Source organism: Dipodomys spectabilis, unplaced genomic scaffold (assembly GCF_019054845.1).
Source record: "Dipodomys spectabilis isolate Male_0828 unplaced genomic scaffold, ASM1905484v1 ptg000017l, whole genome shotgun sequence".
NCBI lineage: Eukaryota > Metazoa > Chordata > Mammalia > Rodentia > Heteromyidae > Dipodomys > Dipodomys spectabilis.
This window is the reverse complement of record NW_024870694.1, coordinates 12,817,228-12,841,336: the sequence shown is the minus strand read 5'-3', so window position 1 is coordinate 12,841,336 and position 24,109 is coordinate 12,817,228. Positions and strand designations below refer to the sequence as shown.

General features: G+C 37.1%; 1 protein-coding gene across 1 annotated transcript in view; it reads right to left on the bottom strand.

Moving 5' to 3' along the window:
• Positions 1 to 24,109, bottom strand: part of Atp13a4 (ATPase 13A4) — a 95,238-nt gene that overhangs the window by 56,126 nt on the left and 15,003 nt on the right. Inside the window, exons 3-8 of the mRNA XM_042670323.1 lie at positions 22,326 to 22,472; positions 17,644 to 17,714; positions 17,473 to 17,553; positions 15,723 to 15,792; positions 13,701 to 13,835; positions 4,247 to 4,316 (exon numbers count right to left, since the gene is read on the bottom strand). Coding sequence (XP_042526257.1) covers positions 4,247 to 4,316; positions 13,701 to 13,835; positions 15,723 to 15,792; positions 17,473 to 17,553; positions 17,644 to 17,714; positions 22,326 to 22,472 — 574 coding nt within the window. The remainder of the gene's footprint in view (positions 1 to 4,246; positions 4,317 to 13,700; positions 13,836 to 15,722; positions 15,793 to 17,472; positions 17,554 to 17,643; positions 17,715 to 22,325; positions 22,473 to 24,109) is intronic.

Here is a 24,109-nt window from a genome sequence, read left to right as displayed (position 1 = left end):
GAAAGATTGGACACATTTGAGCAAAAAATAGGAACAAAACTGTAATGGATAGAAATGATACCAACCATGTTTAATATCATGAACTTAAAAATGTGCCTTTGCCACAGCGCCTCCACCAGCAAGTCTACTATACACAGATCATCCATTCCCTACTTGAGGGCAAGAGACTTCCCCCTTCTCCATCCCCCATTGTATGGAGGAAAGGCATACACAGTCACCTATATGTAAAAATATATATCTTTGGAAGACACTAGATGATTAGTCCATTAATTAGAAAGTTGGTAAATAAAGATAAAGTATCCATAACTTATCCTTTCTTAGTTGAGGAGTATTTTTCTTATAGAAAAAACCTAATAGGTAAAAACAGCATGCTAGATAAACATTTTTAGTTCCTTAACGACATATAATACATCTACGGGATAAGCCTTTGTGTCTATTACAATACAAAAAGAAGAAATTTAGTAGGGCAGGGAATGTGGCTTAGTGGTAGAGTGCTTGCCTAGCATGCATGAGGCCCTGAGTTCAATTCCTCAGTACCCTATCAGTGAAACTTAGTTATTATATTTTTTCAGTATATAATATCAAACGTAAGTATTCTTGCCAAAACTTAAGTCTCTCACTCTACCTACTAAAGTAGAGGAAGTAAGTAAAATTGAAAGCATGTTAAATAATTCCATCCGTATGCAACCAATATACTTAGACTATGTTAACCACATGTCAAACCACTAATTTTCATAATAAAAATTTACAATGAAAATGTAAGATATGCAGAAGGAAACATGGATTAAAATAAAGGAGACATATTTAATTACAGAATATGGAGATCTGATTTAGAACAAAATAATATATTTGATATTAAAGTATATATTTTTCTACATTTTACCAACCATCCTAATATATGTATAAAATAATATATGTATGCTAAGTATATGTGTGTTAGGTATTAATGCATATACTCAATTTGATTCAATGTGGGTACTTTGAACACGATGAGTTAATATACCTAAAAGTAATGGGAGTTGATTTAGATGTAAAATGGATTTTAAAAGAGTTTATATTTTAGAACTATATACTAAAATTTCAAATGAAGCGATATGTAAATAGTTCCAAAGTAATCCATGGTAAGGAAGTTAGCAAAAACAGATTTAAAAAAAAGACACAATGAGTTGATAATTATTCAATCTAGGCAAGAGACACATGGGGTTTTATTATCACATTTTCTCTAATGTGGTATATGTTCAAAATGCTTCACCATAAAAAGTTGAAAAAGAAGATAACATTGCTAAAAAAATAAATAAATAAAAGAAAGCAAAATTTACTTCTAACTAAGGTGCAATAAGGAAGACCAGATTTATTCTCTCACCTGAGACATCCAAAAACCATATGATCTTATAAAACAATACTTTGGGAGCACTAAATCACAAACAACACAATAGACAGCAACAAAAAAAAAATAAAATAAAATGTTCATTATTTACCCAGCTTGCTGTCGTTGAAAGAGTTCTCAAGCCATTGTTTGGGGAAAGAGATCCCAGACAAAGGGGTCTGTGTTCTTGAGACCAGAACACAGATGAGAGTTGAGTCTATGAAGAAGACAGTAGCTTGAGGTCACCGGACAGAGCACTGGAGAAAAAAAATTACTCAAAGAGAAGAAGCCCTCAAGTCAATAGACTCTCCTATTTCATATACAATAAACTATGATCCACACACACATATGAGGGACTACTAGAGAACAAAAACAATTTATATTTAAAATGTTTATAGTAGCATAAAAACTATGAACCTCTTGAGAATAAATCTGATAAAGAATACATAAGATTTATACACCTAATGGTGGGTGGATACCCTGATGAGTATTCAATGTACAAATATGCAAATGGAACTAAGAAACTTGAGGGAATGGGTGGGGTTGGAATGGATGGAAGGATGATAAAAGGGTGACATTGGTCAAGATGCCTTTTACTCATAAAATTGCATGTTGAATTGAAATCTGTTTGTACAACTATTTAAAGATAATAAGAATAATATAATATAAATGAATAATAAGAATGACTCACACATCTGAAAACTACAAAACATTACCGAGAGAAATCCATGAGGCAAAAATTCCAAATCATCATGTTAATTTTCCAGAAATTGATCTATAAATTCAACATAAACCCACTCAGAGTTCCATCACACTTTTTAAAAGAAATTGAAAAGTTTGCAGAGAGCCAAGGACTTACACCTCAAATCCTACCTACTTAGGAGGCTGAGATCTGAGAATCACTGTCTAAAACCAGCCTACACAAGAAAGTTTGTGAGATTCTTATCCCAAATAATCAGCAAAAAGCCAGAATTGGAGCTGTGAACACTAGCCTTGTGTGAAAACTCCAGTGCCCCCCCCCACACACACACCCCAAAAGAAATTGAAAAGTTGATTGTAAAGACTATACGGAAATGAAGAGTCTACAATATCAAAAATAAATGGAAAAGAACAAAACTGAAGGACTACTACTATTTTAACATGCTGGATAAAGTGGCATCATCTGGCAATGTTAGAAGACAAGCAAGAAGATCAATGAAATAGGACAGGGTCTAGAAATAGTTCCACCTGAATAAGGGCAAGAGTACTGACAAAGCACAAAGGTGACTCACTGGAGAAGAGATCGTGTTTTTCACAAATGGAATGAGAACACTGAAACATCTGTTTGCAAAGCATGAACTTCAATCTATAAAGTCCATGTTCAATCTGTAAAAGAAGTTCAATCCATAAAAACAATAAACATAACAATCAAATTAACCTAAAACTATAAAATTCTAGAAAACAATATGGGAAAATCTTGGTAGATGTAGATTAGCCAAAGGCATCAAAAGTATGGTTGGCAAAAGATGGAGTAGATAAACTCAACTTTAAGAAAAATAAAAATATCTGCCCTTTGAGAAGTGTTACAAATGATAAGACACAGACGAAGAGAAAACACTTACAAATCCTATACCTGACAAAAGTTGCAAATTTAATTAGAAAACAATAAAATAAACAGAAGATTTGAACAGATACTTCAAACTATACAAGAGGCAAATAAACACTGGAAAAGATGTTCAAGTTGATTAGTCATTAGGGAGTGCACACCAAAATGGGAGATTATTCTACAAAGGAAAGTGGTTAAAATTAAAAGGACAACCATTCATACCACAGGTTGGCAAGAACGTGCTCAACCAGGATTCTTCTACAATGCTGGTGGAAATGTAAATAACACTTTGAAAAAGACTTTGTCTACCAGTGACACAGCCTTACTGTGTCACTTACTTTCTCACAAGAAATGAAATTTTATGACTATAAAAAAGAGGAAGTGGTGCTGTGGTTCAAGTGGTAGGGTGCTCACCTTGAGCTGAAGAGCTGAGGGACAGTGCCCAGAGTTCAAGCCCCAAGACCGACAAAAAATGCTCACATTATCAGTATTTGTAATTATAGAAAGCTAGAAGCAATCCAAATATTCCTCAAAAGGTGAATGGATGAACAAACTGATATATTCCTCTCATGAGATACTCTCATCAATAAAAATGAACATGCTATTTATAGCCTCCATAGCCCCAAATAGAGTGTTAAAGGAAAAAGTGCACCATGTATATCTACAAAATTCTTAATTGAAAGTTATTAGGGGAAAAAAACAAATAAATGAGTGTCCAAGTGTAAGGGTGACTAAGGGGGAAATACAATTGAAGACAATTTAGGAGGTGATGAATTGCTATTTTCTTCACAGTGGTTATGGTTTTGGGGTATATATGGATGTCCAAAATATATGAAATTATCTACTGTAAACCTAATCAGTTAATCATATGTTAATTCAACCCCAAGAAAGTAAGTTTCCTTCTTAAGGTCAAAAGGTCTCACATTCACAAATGTAAAAGAAAGTTATAGCCAGGTACAGTGGCTCACACCTGTAATCCTAGCTTCTCAGGAGGCTGAGATCTGAGGATTACGGTTCAAAGCCAGCTCAGGCAGGAAAGTCCAAGAGACTCTTATCTCCAATTAACCACCAGAAAACCAGAAGCGGTACTGTGGCTCAAGTGATAAAGCATTCACCTTGGGCTGAAGAGCTCAGGGATAGCACCCAGGCCCAGAGTTCAAGTCCCACAGCTGACCAAAAAAAATTAAAGAAAGTTACATATGAACCTGACAGTAGAAGGTACCATAAGAAGCACAAGTTGAAGTCTTCTCTGACTCCAATTGGATAACCTATGACTCTCAAAGAATGGAACTTACCTTTTCTTCCACATACAGGGATTGTAATTCTATTGTGTGATTCAACTAGACGATGGAGTTTTACAGATTGCTGGAAAAAAAGGAAAAACAGAAAGATTTGTCTATGTGAGTTTATGTTCCAGGTATTACTTGGCAAGATGCTGGTCCTCTGAAAAGATGGTACCCTGTCTTATTGCTAGTGTAACTGATCGTAGCTGTCCAGAAATGAAAGGCTGGATAATCTGATACTCAACTGAAAGGGACCTTTGCTCAGTCATAAGTGTGTATTCTTTAGCAGAGAAGAATTTCCCAACATTCTCTTCCTACTCAAAAGAACTTTTGAGAATCACTAATTTGTGGACTGATCTTTTTAGTAAATAATAAGAATATTTGTCATTCAATTTGTGTGTATGCCTAAATAGTATTACTTCAGTTTGGGGCTGTCCTGTATCAGAGTTTCTAGATCATAATTGAACAAGGAGTTTTGCAGACCATGCTATTTCCTTGTAATATATGAAATATAGGAGAGTTGAGAATAAATCACTGAGACTAAAGAGACGTATAATAAAATTATATCTAATTTTGCATCAAAGGGGGAACCTATGCAACAGTGATACTCACAGGACAATATGTTGGAAATTATCTGTACAACTTGGGGGAGATTGGAGGAGGAGAGGGAAAGAGGGAGAAAAACGAGGGAAGAGGTAACAAGTTAGATAAGAAATGTAATTATTATGTAACTGTAACCCCTCTGTACATCACCTTGACAATAAAATTTTTGCTTGATAGGAAATGGACTCACTACCTTACTTATGTAACTGTAACCCCTCTTTACAGTATCTTTACAATTAAAATATATTTTAAAAATACTATAAAAAATTCTTAACTGGGAGACTTCCTAACTGGTTCTGGTGGAGTTAAAATTCTCAGTCACTCAATGTGGGTTTTTTTTTAATCCTGGTTTTATCATGTATGATATTTCTAAATCTCCTGGCTTCAAATTATTCATAATCTGCTAAGTAAGTACTAAGAAGGAAGAACAGAATAGGATAAGATTAAAGGGCTTTCTGGTACTAACTTATTCTTTCATTAATTTGCACATTCACTCAACAAGAACTGAACAGCCCTTACTATGCTAGGAACTCTGCTAAGAGGTTGGGATAGAATGGTAAACAATGAAACATGGGTGCTCACCATTGAGAAATTACAAACCTACAGAAGATGCACATTTAATTGGATAATCACATACACAGGTACAAAATTACAATCTATAATAACAAGGGAAGCAAGGTGCTTTTGGAGAACATCCACTAATAGAAATCAAAGAAAAACTCAAAAGCAGGAAGTGACACTGAAGCTAAGACATGAGGAGAAGCCAACCTATGGACATGAAGAAAAAGGTCAGGTCAAATGACCAGTCCAAAGACAAAAGATGGTTTAGGAAGCAAAATGTGAGTGTGGCTAGAAAGCAGAAAGCAAAGCAGGCTGGCAAAATAACATGGGAGGAATCAGCAAGAACAAGAACAGGGCACAAGTGCACTAGCCAGGGAGAGCAGTTATGAGTCTGGATAGGGCAGTGGTCCTGGGTCTGAGACTGCCTGGAGCTGTACAAGGACTTCATGCAGGGCTACAAAGTTAAAATGAACAGTAATACCAAGACTCAATGTGTGGAGGAGGATGCACACATGAGAGAGAAAGAGAGAGGGACAGACAGACAGAAAGAAAACATGCAGATCCTAGGGCTTGAACTCAAGGCCTTGACACTGTCCTCAAGCTTTTTCCTTGAGGTTAGTGCACTACTATTTGAGTCACAGCTCCACTTCTGGTTTTTTGGTGATTAATTAGAATAGATTCTCACAGACTTTTCTGCCTGGACGGTCTTTGTGCTGCAATCCTCAGATCTCAGCCTCCAAAGTAGCTTAGATTGCAGATGTGAGCCATTAGTGCCCAGTTGTAAATCTCATTATTTTACAAGTGTTTAGGAAATCTTTCCAGAGGTTTTATAATATCACAAGAATACATATGAACAGTTATAAGAATTCAGATGTCTATTGAAACAAACATTAGAGAAATTTGCAAAATTGTTCTTATAAGAATGTCACTCTTCTCACTAAATTATTTGCATTCAGAAAATATAAGCTGGGTGCCAGTGGTCCTTGCCTGTAATCCTAGCTACTCAGGAGGCTGAGAGCTGAGGATCACAGTTTGAAGCCATCCCGTGCAGAAAAGTTCACGAGACTTTTATCGCTAATAAACTACTCAGAAAAAGCTGGAAGTAGTGCTGTGGCTTAAGTGGTATACCACTAGCCTTGAGCACAAAGAGCTCAGGGAAAGCACCCAGGACCTAAGTTCAAGCCCCAGGACTAGTGGGGGGGGGGGGGGAAGGAAGAAAGAAAGAGAGAAAGAAAGAAAGAAGGAAGGAAGGAAGGAAGGAAGGAAGGAAGGAAGGAAGGAAGGAAGGAAGGAAGGAAGGAAGGAAGGAAGGAAGGAAGGAAGGAAAAGAAAGGAAGGAAGGAAGGAAGGAAGGAAGAAAGAAAGAAGGAACGAAGGAAGGAAGGAAGGAAGGAAGGAAGGAAGGAAGGAAGGAAGGAAGGAAGGAAGGAAGGAAGGAAGGGAGAGGGAGGGAGGGAGGGAAGGAGGAGGGAAGAGGGAGGAGGGAGGGGAGAAGAAAAAGCAAGAGGATCACAAAGGCTCAATAGCTATGTGCATACAATCATATAAAATGATGTTTATCCAAATGAACTCCAAGAAATGGAAAAGAGGTTTTTATTATTGTACTATCTGTGGGTCTTTTATTTTTCTTTCCTTTTTTCCTTTGGTTTATTCCCTTTTGGCTTTGTATTTGATTTTTGTATCCTTGGTCTTGTAGGTAAGTTTATCTCATTTGGGGAGGATATGGGGAAGCAGAGAAACAGTGGGAACCAATTCAACAGTGATAGTCACTAGGCGCTATGTTGGAAATGAACTATACAACTTGGGAGGGAGGGGAGAAGGGAGGGGGGAAACTGGGAGACACAGAGGGGGGAAGTGACAGTGTCCAAAAAGAAATGAACTCATTACCTAACTTACATAACTGTAGTCTCTCTGTACATCACCTTGTTAGGAAATGGAAAGGCTTGGAAAAAATTATATTAAGTGAAGTAAGCCAGGCCCAAAGAAACATAGGTCCCATGGTTTCCCTTATTTGCAATATCTAGTATATGTCTGAGTCAAGCAGAAAAGGTCAGATAAGGTGATGTTAGGGAAATGAACCCCAAGATATGTATTCAAATGTTTTTTTTTCTTTCATGTGATTGTTTCTAACGCATTTATAAGATGATTTCTTTGTTGCTTTGTATGTCCCTCTTCCACGGTATAACCCCTGCTTTCACTGTATTTGATGTTGGTATAATTTGTGGAGGGGAAGGGGAAAAACAAATCGTTTAACTAGGGATACAGGTGGACCCATTGCAACATTGAGATGTACAAGTCGTTATGTCGAAAACGAACTTTACATCTTTGGTGCGGGGGCGGGGGGAGAAGATTGGGGGAGAATGGGGGGAGGATGGGAAGGGATGGGAAAGGGAAACAAAAGAGGAGGCTACAATGCTTGATAAGAAATGTACTCATTGTCTTGCCCATGTAATTGTAACTCCTCTGTACAGTATTTTCACAATAAAAAAAAAAGTAAGAAAATATAGTTGTCTCTAAAACTGTATTTGTGTCCAATAATGAGGTACTTCTTTTAAATGAATAAGAAATAACCATTTATGGTTCTAAGTATTAATTTCTAAAAATGATAGCTAGAGACACATACAACAAAAATAAAAGCTCCTTAAGATCCTTAGTGTTTTCTTAAGGATAGAAAGAAATCTGGAGACAAAAGTTTTGAGAATTTCTCAAATGGAATTTTAAGAGTCATGGTGAGAGTTAGATGTCCCTTGTAAAAGCATCAGTGGAGATGCTTGGAAGAATTTTAGTGTAAAGCATATGGCACCAATAAGATTTCACATGGCAGTTTTGTGTGTCAGTACTGGCATGTGAACTCAGAGCCTTGTGCTTGCTAGGCATGGATGCTCCCGCTTGCGCCATGCCATGAGTCCCTACTGCTTTCATTATTTTTTGCATAGTGTCCCATATTTGTGCCTAGACTAGCATGAACCATGATCCTCTTATGCTTTCCTCATAGCTGGGATGAAGGGTGTACATTCTCGCACTGAGGATTTTTTAATTATTATTAATTAAGATAGAGTCTTGTGAGTAGAGAATGATTTTTACTTATCTGGCCTAGAATCATGATGCTCCTCATTTCAGCCTCTTGAACAGCTAGAAGTAGAGGTGTGAACCACCACACCTGGTTTGGTTGGCACTGGAAAACTTTTGAAAGCCCAAACCTTATAAAAGCAAAAATGGATACGGGGACCATATGGGAAATGAGTACCAGGTAGGAGATAATGGTCACCTGAACCAAATAGAGGACTAGAAAAAAATGAGTGGTGCCAAGTTCTATGTAAGAGGGAGGATCAGTAGGGCTTACTCCATTATTGAGAGAGAAAGTTTTGGTAACAACAGGGTTTCCATCTCTGCAGTTGGATGGACTTCATCCTATCACAATAGGTAAACCTAAATACCAGATTAAGGAGAGTTTGGTTCCATGTCAGATGTGCTGAGGTAAGGTAGTTTGGGACATGAAGGTGGAATCAAAGTGCTTGGGAAATCACAAGTGATGTTTAGAACTGATATAGTTAAATTTAAAAGCCATTATTAGCACATGCCTCTTAGAAATCACTGTATAGACAACTATTAAAATTATGAGGAACCTCTCATGTACTCACTTGAGATTACTTGAGTGATTTTTTAATAGCTAGGGAGAAAATAATTTAATTTTCATATAAAAGAATAAGTATATGTGTTTATATTTGCATCACTTGACTAAAAACTTTTCTTGAAAGAATGTGCAAGAAGCTAATAAAAAAAGATTGGTCAAGTAGAAGGGGAGAGTATGGAGCTTTTACATCATATGCATTTACACAAACTAACAAATAACAAAAATGACCCTTAACAGAGAGAACAGTGCTGGAGGAATATCAATACCAAATTTCCAACTCTACTACAAAGCCATAGTAATCAAAATAGCTTGGTACTGGGACAAGAGCAGATCTCAGGACCAATGGAATAGAATTGAAAACCCAGAAATGAACCCACTGACCAATAGCCACCTAATCTTTGATAAGGGAGCTAAAAAAAAAAAGAATGGAAGAAAAACAGCATCTTCAGTAAATGGTGATGGCAAAATTGGTTAATCACCTGTAGAAAACTAAAGCTAGATCCTTACATATCACCCTGCACCAGAATCAACTCCAAATGGATCAAAGACCTCAAAGTCAAAGCAGACATCCTGAACATTACAGGAAGATTGGCATAGGCCAAAATTTTTCTAATAGACACACAGAAACACAAACAAATCAAAGAAAGATTGGACAAATAGGATTGCATGAAATTGCAGAGCTTCTGTATGGCAAAGGACATAGCTAGCAAGATCAATAGAAAGCCCATGGATTGGGAGAAGATCTTCACTAGCCATACAACGGGCAAGGGTCTCATATCTAAAATACACTTAGAACTCAAAAAATTAAATCCCGCAACAACAAATCCTCAAAGAACCAACTGGGCAGTTGTTTAATAAATAAGTGGGCTAACGTGGGCTAAATAAGTGGGCTAAAGACTTACAGAGAAACTTCTCTGAATAGGAAATAAGAATGGCCAATAGACACATGAAGAAATGCTCAACTTCTCTAGCCATAAAAGAAATGCAAAAATAAAAACCACACTGAGATTCCACACCCCAGTTAGAATGGCTATAATCAAGAAATCTAATAACAACAGATGTTGGAGGGGATGTGGCAAAAAGGGAAGCCTATTGCATTGTTGGTAGGAGTGTAAACTTGTTCAACCTCTTTGGTGAGTAGTATGGAGGTTCCTCAAAAGACTTCACATAGAGCTCCCCTATGACCCAGCAATCCCACTTTTGGGCACTTACTCAAACGATTACAAGCAAGGGTCTACTAAAGCTACCAGCACAACTATGTTTATCACAGCATTGTTTACCATAGCTAAGATATGGAACCAACCCAGATGCCCCTCAGTAGATGAATGGATCAAGAAAATGTCATATATAGATACAATGGAATTCTATGCCTCCATCAGAAAGAATGACATCGCACCATTTGTTAGGAAATGGAAAGACTTGGAAAAAATTATATTAAGTGAAGTAAGCCAGACCCAAAAAAGCATAGGTTTCATGGTTTCCCTTATTTGCAATAACTAGTGCATGTCTAGGACAAGTAGAAAAGGTTAAAAGCTATGTACATATGACCATATAAGATGATGTTAAGCAAAATGAACCCCAAGACAGGGACACAACTTGTTTTTTTTTTTCTTTCTTGCTATTGTTTGTAACATACTTATAATTTACTATTTGATTTTTTTGTTTCTTTTGTATGTTCTTCCACCATGGTATAACCCCTGTTGTCACTGTATTTGATTCCAGTGCCCTGCATCTTGTATATATACTTTTCTAATTTGGGGAGGGGAAGGGAAAAAAATAAAATGTTTAAATAGGGATACAGGTTGACCCATTGAAACAATGAGATGTACAAGACACTATGTTGAAAACGAACTTTACAACTTGTGGGGGTGGGGGGAAGGAGGGAAGAGTTCTGGAGGTGGGGAGGGAAGGGGCTGGTAGGGGACAGGTTGACCCATTGAAACAATGAGATGTACAAGACACTATGTTGAAAACGAACTTTACAACTTGTGGGGGTGGGGGGAAGGAGGGAGGAGTTCTGGAGGTGGGGAGGGAAGGGGCTGGTAGGGGAAAAACAAATGAGGAGGTAACAATGCTTGATAGGAAATGTACTCATTACCTCACTCATGTAATTGTAACCCCTCTGTACATTATTTTTACAATAAGAATGTATTTTAAAAAACAAAAAAACAAACAGAGAGAGGAAGGTGAACTTGAAGAGCTAGAAAAAAGCAATTGGAAAGGATGAAGAGCAGCTGTAAATGAGGCCAAAGGAAAAGAATTCTTCACAAAGAATGCAACAACAAACTTTTTGACACAGCCAAGAACTATAGTAAAACATGCACTAAAAAAAAGTCCAGCGGGGTGCCAGTGGTCCTAGCTACTCAGAAGGCTAAGACCTGAAGACTGTGGTTCAAAGCCAGCCAAGTCAGGACAGTCCATGCAACTCTTATCTCTAGTTAACCACCAAAAAGCTGGAAGTGCAGCTGTTGTTCAAGTGGTAGAGTACTAGCCTTGAACACAAAAACTCAGGAATAGTACCCAGGCCCTGAGTTCAAACCCCAGCCTGGCAACAAGAACAACAAAAATGCCCACTCCATCAACAGCAAAATGTCAGCAATCCAATGAAAAGTAATAAAGGCTATAAATATTTTATGGTAAGAGAAATGCAGATAGCTTAAAACACAAAAAAAACACCCAACTTAGAGTGGAAAATATGCCATCAAAGTTATAGAATTCTATTACACTTACATTGGCAAAGATAAAGGCAACAGCTATCTACTATCAGGAAGAATGCAAACTGACCTTACTTTTTAAAAAGCCATTCTGAGAACAAATATTAAAATAATGTACTTTGGCTGGCTTATGACTAAATCATTCCAATTATAGAAATATTATATTCCCATATCAATATAAATATAGATACATATATACTATATTTACTTGCTTTATAAATGTTTATTTTACATCTTTTTATAATTTATCTATGCAAAGTATTTCTATATATGCATATACATGTAAATTACAAAAAGTAAATATGCAAATATCCTCATTGCAGCATTGATTTAGTAAGAAAAAGACTAGAAACAATCTTAAAAACTCCATTAATAGCAGACTTATAAACCATGGCAAAATATATTTGTCAGTGGCTGGGAAGTTGGCTCAGTATTAGAGTGTTTGCCTTGCATGCATGAGGCCCTGGGTTCGATTCCTCAGCACCACATAAGGAGAAAAAGCCAGAAGTAGTACTGTGGCTCAAGTGGTAGAGCACTAGCCTTGAACTGAAGAGCTGAGGGACAGCACCCAGGCCTAGAGTTCAAGCCCCACTACTGACAAAAAACAAATATATGTGTATATGTGTGTGTGTGTGTGTGTGTCAGGTATGGAAAAATATTCAAGATAGATATATTAGGTAAAAAGAATGCAAGTGCAAAAGAGCATACTTAGTATCTACATAATATATTTCTGTTCCAGAAAACAAATTAACTCATATGTATTTAATATTACTCAAAGTATACAGAACATCTAGTCCCAGTAGATTCTTCTGAAAAGGTAACCTGGGTACTAGGAAATTCTGACTGGGAGAAATCCTTAATGTTGGAATTTTTATTTTTACCATGTATTTTTACCATATATTGACACTTCTATTAAGGAAAAATTCTAGCTAGTTAATTGTTTTAAATTTAAAACTGTGGGTTTTAAGATCGTAAAGGTGATCTTACCAAGAGTAGTTAAATGGAGTCGTGAGAAGGAAGTAAATCATCATAAATGATAATGGAAAGGAGGAATGAACCAAAATGATGAATTGAGGAGAGTGACCAGAAAGACTCAAGACATTTTCAAACTGAAGAAAGGTCCAAGAGAAGCTGAAGGTAGAAGTATGGGGGGAGAAGAAGGGAAAGACTGTGTTGAGCTTTGTTTTGAAGTCTGGAGAAGTTTGAGAATGTTTTAGCATTGATGAGAAGGCTCTTGGGGAGAAGAAGAGGAAAGGTTACTAATAAACTATATTGTAACCCCAAGAAGGTGGGAAAGAAGGCATGATGTCTGGATGATTATGATGATTGGGGAGAAAAGGCAGGGCTACAGGAGAAATCAGTTCACAATGGGAGAGCAAGAAGTTGAGTAAATTCCTAACTTGGGTTCCCATCATCTCTGTGAAATGAATAGTGAGATTATCTACTGATTTAGAGGAAAAGTGGACAATGGAAAAATGGGTGTGTCAGGAAACTAAAGGGAGACAATACTTTGAGAATACTTAATCTCAGAGAATGGGAAATTTCTTGATCAGAGATATACAGAAGGGTTGCACTCATGGATTTACAGTGAGATCAACTAATCAGTTCGTGCGATTTTCTTCCAGCCTCACCTGATACCCTGAGAATAAAGGCAATAAAGAAACTCAACAGTTTTAAATGGAGCTTTGACAAATGAATACCATTCCAACATAAAGGGTAAAGGAGTTCATACTGACCAGAGTCCTTCATCAGAAAGATTAGGACTTGAGGTGTGAGGGAGGAAAATAACTACTGTATTAAACATTGGCAGTTGTGTGTGCCAGATACTTACAAACATGGTTTAGTTTAGCATAGACTAGACAATGACAATTTCATGATGCATCTTTCTGAGGAAATGACAGTGGAGTTACTTCTGCTCTTTTTCTGAGACTGTAAGAGTCATGGGGAAACTCACCTCCCTGAGATCATACACTGTCAAAGCAATGGAAATGATGGACATGAGTATGATGGCAAAAGCATATTCCTTGTAGTCTTCATTGAACCACAAACAGACACTGAAGAGTTGGAATACATAAAATGGATTTAGAACCTGTGGGCAAATAATGACACAGGAAGACAGAGGAGATGTTTAGGCTTCACACAGAGCTGTTTATTAACTTGTTTTTATAACCATAATCATGGCATTAATTATTGCACACAATAAAGCTAGTTTTCTTTTTTATTAAACTCTATCAGGAATTTAATGTATAGACACTGAGCTAGGCAACTTTACCTTAATTGGCTCTTTTCATCCTCATAATTACCCCCATACACCAAAAGTTAATACTTAGCTCCATTGTAAAGATAAAGAAACTAAGCTTGGATCTTGAAAAACTTGCCCAAATCAAGACTTGTCGCCAAATCAAGACTTAAATAGCATAACGTGTTCTGATCCAGAGAACTTAATTTAATCTCTGCTACAATTTACTGAGTAGCGCCAAGATTACAATCATCACTGGTTATGGAGATAGGACATCTCCAATCTACATTTCCTGGCCTTCAGAAAGATAAATTATTGGTTCGATTTTACAAAGTCACTTTCTAGTCTATCGTTCCTCTCTATGACCAGAGGGCTGCTATATCCAATGCCTTTAAGGAACTTTACATTTCTCCATGCGTATAGAGCTGAGCAGAATGAAAGTGGTTCAGCTCAGTCTAGGGGGAGCACATGGGAGAGAACAGATGTTAGCTCCAACAACTGTAATACTGTTATGGTTAAAAACAACTATGCCTTCACCTTGTTCGCCATCAGTCTAATCAATGGGAATGGAAATCCTGGCCTGTGGTTAAGAAAGGCTAATGCCAAACCTTTCCCTATGAGTTTGGTTTGCTTGCTTTCAGTCACTCTGGAAAGCATGCAAAAACATTAAGAAAGTGCTTTGAATTTACCCATATTTTTGAGACAAGGAACAACGGAAGTGGAGAATAGATGATGGCCCAGAGTACTATTATATAGTCTTAGAGAGAAGAAAAATAAAGATAAGCCAAGTAATGGAATTTCAAAAGAGAAACAGAGAAACTTAACCTAGTAATAAATGCTGATTACATCCTGTTTCCCTCTTATACATACACTGAAATCATTATAACTTAACAAAACCAAGAAGGTAAGTTTTATTTCCTGTAGCTTTGGGTGTTGAAGAAATTGTACATGTTGTCTAAGAAAAAAATATTATTGGTTTCTCTTTTTAAAAAAGCTCTTACTTTAGTTTCATGAAGTTGAAACAAGCTAAGCATCAGAGTATTAAAAAAAAAAAAAAAAACAGGAACCTTTCATTCTTCCAAGTCACCAAGTAATAAGTAGTCACATGAAGGCCCCAGGTCATATTATGTCAGGTACTGTGCAAAAGGGGAATTTAAAGAAGCAATAAATAGGATCTACCAAGAAAATATGCTTCAGCTGGACACTGGTGGCTAATGCTTGTAATCCTAGCTACTCAGAGACTGAGATATGAGGATCATGGTTCAAAGCTAGCTCAGGCAGGAAAGTCAGTGAGACTCTTAAGTTCAATTAACCACCAGAAAACCCAGAAGTGAAGCTGTGGCTCAAAGTGGTAGAGTCATAACCTTGAGCAAAACAGCTCAGGGACAGTCTGAGTTCAAGCCCATGACTGATAAGAAAGAAGGAGAGAAGGAAAAAGAAAGAAAGAAGGAAAGAAAGAAAGAAAGAAAGAAAGAAAGAAAGAAAGAAAGAAAGAAAGAAAGAAAGAAAGAAAGAAAGAAAGAAAGAAAGAAAGAAAGAAAGAAAGAAAGAGGAAGGAAGGAGAGAGAAAGAGAGAAAGAAGGAAGGAAAAGAAGAAGAAGAAGAAAATATGTCTGGCATTCTTTCTTTAATATCTCCCAATTTTACTTAATAACAAGTAGCATTTCTGATAGTTTGACTAGCACCAAAATGTCTTTGTTTTCTATCCAACACTAAAAGAAATACTGGAACAATTACCTCTTTGATGAGCAGTTTCCAGATAGGTGTGATTTCCACATCAATAGTATTAGGCCCACATATGAGCCTCCTACAAGGAGAGATCACAGATCACTCAGTCACTCAGAGTGACAATTCCAGAAAGGTTCTATTCTGCCCATTCAGAAAAGATTCTATTCCAAGTTCCCTTTCTCATTTCTGGGATTGACTGAAGAATCCCTTGTGCTATAACATTCTAATTCTTTTCAAAATCCACATGGGAAAAGCTGGACACTCACGCTACATGACTTTAATTAGGTGGTTATTGCTACTTAGGAGGCTGAGAGCTAAGAAACATGGTTTGAAGCCAGCCAGTGTAGGAAAGCATGTGAGATTCTTCTCTCCAACTAACTACCAAAAACCTGAAAGTGGAGCTATGGTTCACGTGGTAGAGTGCTCTCCTCCTCAAAAGAACCATCACAAAGGAATGTAGGATTCCATGGTGCAAAAACAATAAAGATGCACATATTACTTCCATTAACCTCAATTCTCTCCAAGGTTTAAATATTTTTCTAAATTGTAACTTAGGGGTCTAATATTACCCACTGTCTTGTTCAAGTAGCTTCAGGGTTTCTGTGTTCTTAGCTAGGTTTTCCCCCATCTCTGACTCCATGGAGATAAAACAAGACTATCATTAAGATTTAATAGAATAAGATAATCCAGGATTTTAGGAACAAGAAAATACTGTAACTATTTTCTCACCCTGGTTTAGAAGTCCTCAGAAGTACACAAAATAATGTGAATGGAAAGGTCTGGACTCTCAAAAATAGCCCAACACACAGAATTAGATACCCATTTAACTGAAGACTCCCTGATATGTTTCTTTGATCTTGCAGAAGAACAACGTGTTAAATGAAATTTTGCTAGGGAGAGCACTAAGCACACTGGTTTTGCCTTTCTCGTAGATACTGAGATCAAATAGCTTTGCTGAACATATTAAAAACAGCACTCCTCAACCTTTAATATAAACACAGATAATCAGGGTGATGAAATTCTGAGTCAGTAAAATCAAGGTGTGCTCTGAAATTCTGCATTTCTAATGAGCTCTTGGGTAATTCAGATGCTAAAAGGCTCTCCAGGTCTTTCCAATGTGCTAGAAATGGAGTTCAAGGAAGTACAGTCACAGAAAGGGAAGTACAGTCATAGAAAATTAGGACCAAAAGTCCTTCTCCGCCTTTTCACAATTGAGTAATGAAGGCCCAAAGAGAAGACAGCGTTTGCTCAAAGCTACAGAGACTCTTGACATTCAAGAATCCTCCCTAGTCCTTGTTTCTCTGCTAGTAATTGATTTGGAACTGCCGAGCTACCCAGCTTCCAAGGCATTGTTTTGATGCTCTATAATTACTACTTAACTGTATTAGCATGGTATTATATGTATTCCCTGATTACGATCAAAACAGACTCAACCCTATTATTATCATAACCTTGAGAGGCATCATGTAGAGTAGAAAGTATATTAAACCTGCAATCAGAAGTGTAGGACAGGTTCTTCCTCTATCTTGTCCTATCTGTGTAACACTGTTCAGGCCAGTACACCCCTCTGAACCTCAGATTCCACTTTATATCCTAGAAGGTAGCCTGATCTACCTCACCCAAAGGGTTGCTCTGAAAATGTGTGAGATAACATTATGGAGATATAAATATCCAACAGTTAAGAGAATTACTTACGGGGTTCCTTATTTAACCAGTAATAATCCTTTTGAGCTAATACAAACAACAACATGCATAGTACCTAATCTCTTGCTCTTCTGTTGTCAGACCTGCTCCAAATTTTAGATGTATCTTTGTAGAACTGAGCCAGTCTTCCAAAGAGCTAAAATAATGATGAGAAAGATTTAGGTTACTGCTAATATTTTTGAGCTAATATTTTTCTTCCTTGGATAGAATTATTAAAACAACTTACCCAATTTTTTGGAACTGTCCTTCTAAATTATTCCAAACATATCTTATTTTCTGCACTTTTATGCATCTCACCTGCAAAAAAAAAAAAGTTACTAAGAAAACTGCTTGTTTGAAAAGTAGAGAATCTGCAACAACTCAGTGGCTTCCAATGCATTTATGAAAGAAGTAAAGAGAGAATCCTGAGTGCTTATGTAAGGGTTTATCCTTTCCTAACTGACTGTGCTTTCTTGCTACATAAATGAAATTCTTTTCGGAAATCATCTAATTTGCCTAGATCATGGGCCTACTACACAGATAAATATAGGAACTAATAAAATTCAATACCTCTGTATTCTACTACTTTATAGCCTTATATGAAAACCAAATATATTCTAGAGAAGATAATTATAATACATAGCTCAATACTACATCAAAGAAATAAAAATACAGTAAAACAAAACCCATTGTCTTAAAATGTTGTAGGGCAAGTTATAGAAGGTGCAATACAGGTGATGGTATCTGACCAGCAGTAGTGAAGAACTGGAAGAATTTTGCCCAGATGAGAAGGAGCAGGGACATTTCAGAGACTGGACACAAGTTAGTTGAGGGGGAAAGGCAAGAGAGTAGACTTAGTTGACCACAAGTTAAACTGGAGAGATAAACTAGGACTCAATTCTGAGCAGGCTCAAATGCTAGAATAAGGCACAGAGGTCCTTATCTCACAAGCAACAGCCTCATGGCATGACCTATAGAAGACACACTGAGAAAGGGTCGACCAGCAAAAAATACTAAGAGAGAAAGAAGAAATGATTGCAAGAAAATGTGTTCCAAGAAATGAGTCTCTGAGGTCACTGCTGGCAGTGGAAAGAAAGGAAATATTAATGCTTATGACAATTTTGCCTTCTTCTGATTTCTTTAATTGACTTTATATAGGAATCTGAACTTCTATAAACTGGTGACCTCACTAATCACAAAGAGAATAAGTTGAGCCTCAAATTTTGCTATCAAGCAATGGCTATAACCTCAGACCATTCACCGGACACATCTGGAGAGTCTTAAATCATATTGATGGCTGGGTTTCAATGCCAAGAGTATGTAATTTATCTGCAGTGCATCTTGGATACAATTCTTTTCTAATATACAGCCACAGTTTGGTGTTCAAAATTTCCTGTCTTTGAGAACTTCAACTAAAGTTCCCACATCTTAGTTTCCCCAGGAATAAATTGAAGTAACTGGCCAAAGTATATCTAAATTCCACTTTAGCTCCTCTCTATGTATTCTACACTTACAAATAGTATAATCAGTAAGACCAGTAGATAAGTTCTAAAACTGGAAAGAACATCTAGTTGGTGCAAATAAGTACCCAACATATTTTTGATCCAATAAATAAGTGAATGCTTTTTTAAGTACATTAACTAGAAATACGGTTTAAATCTCTAAGCTCCTAGCTGACGACAAACAAGTTGTGATCTTACTTAATAGACACATTGGACAGATGCACATATTTGATACTTCCCAGATAAGAGTGTTAAACCCTGTAATTTTAAAACCTTTTACAAAAAAATAGATTTGTTTCAATGAGATTGGTTTCAAAATCAATTATTAAAACTATAATCTATTTTCAATTGATTTTCAGTGTGCAACTGAAATGATTTATTACTGGTAATAATGCTTCTTTCTTTTTTTTTTTTTTTTTGGGTCCGGTCGTGGGGTCTGAACTCTGGGTGCTGTCCCTCAGCTCTTCAGCTCAAGGCTAGAGCTCTACCACTTGAGCCACAGCGCCACTTCCGGCTTTTTTCTTTTTGCTTATGTGGTGCTGAGGAATCGAACCCAGGGCCTCAAGCATAGTAAGGCAAGCGCTCTACCACTGAGCCATCTTCCCAGCCCAATAATGCTTCTTTCACATTGAAGGAGGAAAGAATATTTGGCCTTAACCAACCCTAGGGCTTGCTAGCCATCATGGCCCACAGAGGAAACTCTCACTTCTTACCTTACCACTTAATTTAAGTTTCTGTATTCCTTGTGATTTTGAAAATAGAACTACTATTTACCATTTAATATAACGTATATTTATATGGTATATTTACTATATACTATTTTGCAAATCAGAGCTACTATTTACTGAGCCTTTTAGAGTTTAACACACATTATCATTAGTATTTCCCATCATCCTGGAGTAGAGTAGATATCATTTTCATCTTCATTTTGCACCTGGAGTTCATTTTGATTATGTCACCCACAAGGCTGGCATCTTAGCTCCGGGTCCATCTGGCCCCAGAGCTTAGTATCCCCAAGGATATATAAGACTCAAGCTGAACTCAGAAGAAGATCTGAAAAATTCTTTGACTTCAGATTTTAAGATGTATAAAGGAAAGTTATCTAGTTTCTTCATTTCACAAACTCAGAACTGTGTGTTGAAAATAATTATTAAGCAAACTGTGAGGTTCCCTGCTCAATTTGAGAATCTACATGGAAAGGCTGTGAAATGAGAATTATAAGCACAATGGGAAATAAAAAGGTTACTAGTTAAGTTTTATTTCCAGCAAGAAGTAGATGAGTTAGAGGCATGCCTCAGGTGGTAGGGTGTCAACCAATGCGTGAAAGTAAGCAGTAGATAGTGAGTTCGAGTCCCAGTTTTGGACAAAAGAAAAAGAAATGGAATGTCCCACTATCTTCTGACCATTTCTGAAGCTCTTTTTCACAGTGAGATGGGTGACTCCAGTCTATACCTTTTTAGCATCTTTCTAATTCCCCCATCAGTAAGGCCTCTTTACTAGAAGTTTATCAACTTTCTCATCACCCTCAGGGCCTTTGGAACCATTAAAAGATGTTAAAAATAAGGTTTACAAAGAGTGGTTAGAATTTATTTGCTCAATTCCTGGAACTTGAGACCAGGAAACAGTAACTAGGCAATCTAACACCTGTTGTCAGTGAATTTCATCTTTCTACTCAAGAATAAGGAAGATTTATTCTCCCCAGCCTCCTCTCTCTGAAGAGCAAGAATATACCCATACGTACTTAATAGTTACAAAGCAAGTATATTAAATGCTATGAGTTTTTTAAGTTTCATCAAATGCATTTATTTCAGTGAGATTGATTGCAAGATATTTTATTACTTTAAAACATATCCATTTGATATTCAGTTTGAAATTGGAGTAATGAATACACATTGGAACATGTAAGAGACTCTGCCTATCATGGAAGCCCTGGGAGTCCATTTCACATGCAATCCTACACAATGGTCTTTAAATCTCCTCTTGTCCTTCACTAAAAACATAGCTCTTCAGTTCATAGCTTCATAGTTGCTGCCATGAAAGTACCTAAATAGTTAACATCTTGGAATTCTTACAGTCATTAGTGTCAAAATGACTGAGTCCATAACATCTGCTGTGACAGTAATGAAGTTTCAAATACAGCTCGTTGAAGCTCACAAATCACTTTAATATCCATCTTCACATTTTTGGGTCCTCATTTTATAAATAGGAAACTCAAGACTCAGGGAGCCATTAACTAGATCAATTCCTAATGTCCTAAGTAGATAAATGGAGACATCCAACCTGGAGATCAAAATTTTTCATTCTAAGAACTCTGCTCTTCCTCACATTCTGCTTGTCTATTTGTGATTTTCTTCATTTTCCTTCCCACTTATTTGTTTGATACAATTAAAATGCTAGAACTTCAGGGAAATGCTACTGTGAGGCCATGTCCATAGGCTGATTTAGGAAGCTTATTTCTCCAGGTGAAATGCTCCACCTAAGAATTTAGGCTATCTGCTCCTTGGAGAAGCTTGATCCATTTTGTTTTGGTTTGTTCTGGACAGTTGAGAAAACTGGGTTTTAACAATTGATAAAAGAAGCACCACTCAGCAACTGACTTTCATAATTTTAAAAACTTGACCTTTCTGTTCATAAAACTAATTCAAACAGTTGTCTATACATTCACAGATGTAAGAGAAGGAATTCTAGTTTCTGTGTTTCTAATATAAATCTTGGCTAGTTATAATTCAAGAAGTACTCACTTAACGTGGCAAAAGGGAGTAACCTGAATACATTTCAATGTCTGAGTTCAGTCAGAATAAGTAAATGTCCTAGGATATTCCTCCATGGTTACATGTAATATAAGATTAACCCTGTTGTACATATCACCATTCAGACAAAGATGCTAGGACAAAGGGTAAACTAATTCATCAGTGATATTCATTAGACATTATCATGGAAATAAACTATACAACCTGGGGGAAAGGGGAATTGGGAAAGAAAAACTGGGAAAAAATGAGGGAGAGGGGGTGATACTGTTTAAAAAGAAATAAACTTATTATCTGACATGTAACTGTAACCCATCTATACATTACCTTTACAATAATTTTTTAAAAGAGTCAATTTATCCATCTACAATGGACCTGACATTTATATTCTTGGAGTTATTGAGTTTCACCAATTAATATTAGAGATAGACATTATTATCATTTTATAGATGAGCAAACTAAGGTATATCAGAGTTGAGAAGTTGGCCTAAGGTTGCACCATTTATATGGATAATAGTGAGATTGAATTGAGCTCTGTCTGACTATAATGCCCATCTCTTTAGCGTGATGTACACTGTCAAATGAAGGCTGGCATACTGGGGGACCTGAATTTAACCTTAATATTTGAGGAGAGAAAAGGCTGAATGTCTATCATCCGCAGTAGCCATAAGCTTTCTTACCTTTAGTTCTGGTTTTCTGATGGCTCTATTTATGATGTATTCCTCATCTGTAATGAGAGGGTGGTCAGGCGTGAGACCAAATGTGCTGCTTAATGGTGACAGGTAGATCCATAATACCTTTTTCCTAGAGTAAGTTTGGAATTCATCCTGAGGAAATAGACACCGAAACCCCCATGAAGTTAAGAGAACTCATCAGGCTAAAATTCAACCTGAAAAAAAAATTACCAAGTATATGGGTAATTTTGTAAGTATATTGAGTTAGTGAACATGCTTTGGAAATATAAGAGGGGGGAAAGCTTGTCATTTTCACTGGGGATCTGGACACGAACATAAGGCACTGTCACATAGAACAAAGCTTGAGAGAGAAAGGCACCTTCTCAGAAGAGAGCTCATTTCTGCCATTGTCTTCCACTCCATAAGGTTATAGCTAAATGCAAAATTTCTCAGGCAGAGAACAAATGAGCAAGGATTTCTGTAATTCTCTTTAAGTAGAAACCAAATCAACTGAATCATCCCCATCAAATTCTACCTCTTCTGCAACTCAAGACATTACTCAAGTACTAGTAAAAGCTAAGGAATGGTATTAGGCCTTGTGTTCAAGTCCCATTATTGGCACAAATTCCACCTCTTCCACAGCAGCCCCCTTAACATACTCTCACCAGGAGTGGGGATAAGAACCCAAACCTGTCACTACGCTGCCTCCTGAAAATGTTAATGGATGCTCTTTATTCTCATAGTTTTTCTAGATCACCTCAAACGTCATCTCATCTAGGTAATTTCACAATTTATCTAAATCATTTTGCTTTCTTGTGGTTCTCTCTCCCTCAGTGAGACCTGCTGATTGGCTGAGAAACATTGACAACTTGTATGGAGCATAACCAAATGTACCTATCAAGATGTTGGCACCTGAAATCATCTCCTTTTGCAGTTTACTGATGACCTCACCATAGGGTGGGGAAGGGGGGAGGGGAACTAAGAGGGGTACAGTCTTGATGAACCACAATGATACCTGACAAGCTTGTGTGATCATAGTAGTCAGTATCTGATTAGGTAAAGTCTCAACAAAAAGCTCACTTGGAAGTTTGACAACCATAAGGAGCTAAGAAGTATCACAAAGGAAGTCAACTCCAGGAAGTCAGTGCTTGGGGAATGTGAGTCACCACCATACCTATATGTGCCTTGAAGATAGATCTGAGCAGAGTCTGCAAAGGGAAGAGAGAGAGGAGAAATCACACTAGTTGTAGTTAAGTCTCTGCTATTGATCCTCCTCAGGAGATTGACTCTTTTCCACTTAGTGTATGCTATAGCTGCGTCCTTAGCTGGAATACATTCCCTCATTCCTCTCCAAAATCTTTACATGGCTACATCTCAACCATTTCCTCAGCACCCAGGTCAAAAACCAGTTCCTAGGATTTGTCTTCCCTTTGCCTGTCCTTATCACTCCTCTCAGTCTGTGGATAAGGTCCAAGTCTTACATGTGTCTCTGTTCCAGGCAGGCCTAGCACAACTTCTGAGCAGGAGGTAGGGGAGAGAGAGACAGAGACAGAGACAGAGAGACAGAGAGAGAGCACTAAGGGAGGGAAGGAGACAGAGGAAGAAATAGAAAGAGATACCAACAACAAACAATAGGGTACAGGAAAAGAGTAGGAGAAGGAAAAACAACCTTACTAGAAATTTGAAAGCTGATGAATTAATTTGATTTAAATCTGGTGAAATTAGCTAGGCACAGTAATGCACACATGAAATCCCAGCGCTTGGGAGATTGGGGCAAGAAGATCTCAAGT